The sequence below is a fragment of the Protopterus annectens genome, chromosome 8.part0 (genome assembly GCF_019279795.1).
Source record: "Protopterus annectens isolate FY-2018-M chromosome 8.part0, PAN1.0, whole genome shotgun sequence".
Taxonomy (NCBI): Eukaryota; Metazoa; Chordata; order Ceratodontiformes; family Protopteridae; genus Protopterus; species Protopterus annectens.
The window spans coordinates 243,247,968-243,250,719 of record NC_056741.1 but is presented as its reverse complement, the minus strand read 5'-3'; the positions used below and the strand labels follow the sequence as shown (position 1 = coordinate 243,250,719).

Here is a 2,752-nt window from a genome sequence, read left to right as displayed (position 1 = left end):
TAAGTTCTGCAAAGTCGTGTGTACACTTATGTGTATGTGAATGTGTACATATGTGTGTGTGTGTGTGTGTGTGTGTGTGTGAGGTAGGGTTGCCACCTTTTCAAATGCCCAAAGTGGGACATTTTTGGTGTAAACATCAGATTTTGCAGGGCAAAACATACCCATGGCCAGTACAAAGGACAGAATTTCACTTTTTTGCCTAAATAAAAGCTTATTCTTGTAGCATTTTAGTTGCTTATGCTGTTTCTTATCACATTTAGGTGTTTCAGATACAGAATAACTGTTTTAAGTAACTATTACATAAAATGTAGGAAATAATTTTGTCCTAAAATCTCAGGACATTTGCCATTTTTACATTTTTTTTGCAGGACACAACTGCCCAAAAGAGGGACTGTCCCTCGTAAAGTGGGACAGGTGGTAACCCTGGTGTGAGGCCTTCATTGCATTCAGTGTAATTCATTTTATGGAAAAGGGGCCCGGGAGGCCATGACCTTGACCATCTTGGTCAGGATTTAGCATCAAAACCAGGCTCAGATGCTAGATGGACTTCTGGGGTTAATATCAACCTCACTGCAGTTTTACACAGCCTGCTTCTGGCAGAGCTTTGTACTGAACCTGCTGTCAAAGTAATATTTTAGTCTGTGGACTAGATACTGAAGAACAATGAAGAAATAATCAATTACTCTTTTTTGTACTGTTCCATGAATGTTCCCACTACATAAGCCGAAAAAGTACCAACATTACAGGTCTGTTTACAAATAAATACTAGTAGGCTAATTGCCCTGAAGAGCTATTTAAGCCTAGCTGTGTAATCCTATTGGGTGTTCAAGGTACTTTTACCATAATTTTTATTCCCATACTTCCCATTTGTGAATAAATGTTTCTGGGATCATGCTACTGAGTACTAAAAAGGGACCCTGCTGCAGGATACGGCATTTAGGAGCTGCCACCATCCATTAGTAATGCAGGAAGCAGTCCTGGGGGTAACTTTCCTTATTCCCATCAATCGATCTAAGTTGTGTTTGAATAGGGAAAGAATGAGCAATCTGCTATTCAACAGCCTTTGCACCTTTGTTCAATATCTGCAGGTTGAGGGGGTATGAAAATAAACACTTAAGTAAGAAATGCAGTCGACCCCTGTTTGTGTAGTTGGAGCTGTAAAGCCTTTTGTTTTTTCCTTTTAAACAGGAGATGCAGTTCGCAGTTGGTGCAGAGCCATTATTTTCCTGTGTGTTATAAGTTGTTTTAAATTTACTAGCAGCACCAGCGGGGAGTTTTCTGTTAGGTCTCTAGGGGAGCTGCCTCGCTGTGCAGTGCTTGCTGCACAGAAATACGTTCCGGTGTCGGTAACGTTTAGACTGTTGATTGTGATGTTACTTTTCTGTTTACCGTCTCTGGTGGTGATCAGTCTTCCTTTGAACTCCTGTTCATCATTAGGTGGGTTGTTGGCATAGGAGTAGGTCATGAGCTGCAGCCCACCACGACCCCGGAGCTGTCGGTACCAGTAGATGTAGTAGTTATAGCTGCTGTCCCCGTCATGCTCACACGAGAGGACAACAGCCTCATCAGGCTTTCTGCTGACAAACTTCTGCGACTGCATTACAGAAAAGGCACTGCAATTACCTGTCAAAACGAGCCAGAAAACAGACAAGCAAACTAATAAATCAATAGTAAAAGCAAACTGTACTTGGGACAAACTGAAAACACATTTTACAGTCTTATATGGTGAGCTGTGTATTATTGTTCAAGTAATGACCCAGGTTCTGATTAGATTGTGCAAGTTTAACCGTACATTATATACACAGCAAGCTGTAATGCACCTGCAGAGGTATCCAAACATTTAGAGCCAGTAACATCTATCTGACGGTCTGTTTAATCAGGTTTACATAAAAATAGTGAACATTCTGCTCTGACGCGCAAAATCACCTAAGAGGATTGCAAAGGAGCACATACCTGACACCTCCTGATTTTTTTTATATAAAAAGTTTCTGATTAATGTGTTAAGTGCGCTAGGTAAGATCTGCCCCACTCCCAGCCATCTACTCGTTACTATCATTACACTGAATACCAATTGATCAGAGATAAGGCAAGCATAATTGACATTTTCCTTTTTTGTTTTCAGTTTCTAAACTGTCGGGATGCCTGGTTCAAACTCTTAACAATTCCTCTTTAAATAATGCTTCACAAATATGAATAAACGTAAGAAGAGTTGTACAAATAAGGGAACAGTAATGGGATGTCAGAACTGTAAGACTGTCTTACTCATAAGAAGGACAACCGAATCAACATTTTAAAATATTCTATAAACACAGGCATTCACAGAATTGAATTACGAGCTCGGTCTCTAAATGGACGTTACAGAAATGTAGGATGTCCGCAGTGGTTTCTTACTTGTTATCCAAAGCAGAATGCAAAGCGTCGAAACAAGCAGAAACATTTCTTGTCATTTCTGTCAGGCGTTAAGTGCCTATTGCCTAAAGCACAATCATCCGGCTGTTATATATCATCTCACTAGGAAATGACTCATAACTGCGTATTAAAGACTTTTGGTGGGAGGCTTCTTTGTTCACGTTCAGCATTCAGGTCCTTTTTTTCGTGGATGTGGCGGTGGTGGCAGGGAGGGGGAGGGGAAGGGTGTAGTCTAAAAAATGCGTACTACTATTTAGTAGAACGACACATAAACAGAAGCATACTTCTCAACCTCTTAAAATTATAAATGCAAGAATTATGAACAAAGCCAAACATAATGGGG

The 2,752-nt window shown here is 40.4% G+C and overlaps 1 gene segment (V, D, J or C); it reads right to left on the bottom strand.

Moving 5' to 3' along the window:
* Positions 1-481: 481 nt before the first annotated feature.
* LOC122808010 lies at positions 482-2,465 on the bottom strand. The segment is given in 2 exon segments: positions 482-1,623; positions 2,392-2,465. Coding segments are annotated over 2 exon segments (489 nt in total).
* Positions 2,466-2,752: the final 287 nt, after the last annotated feature.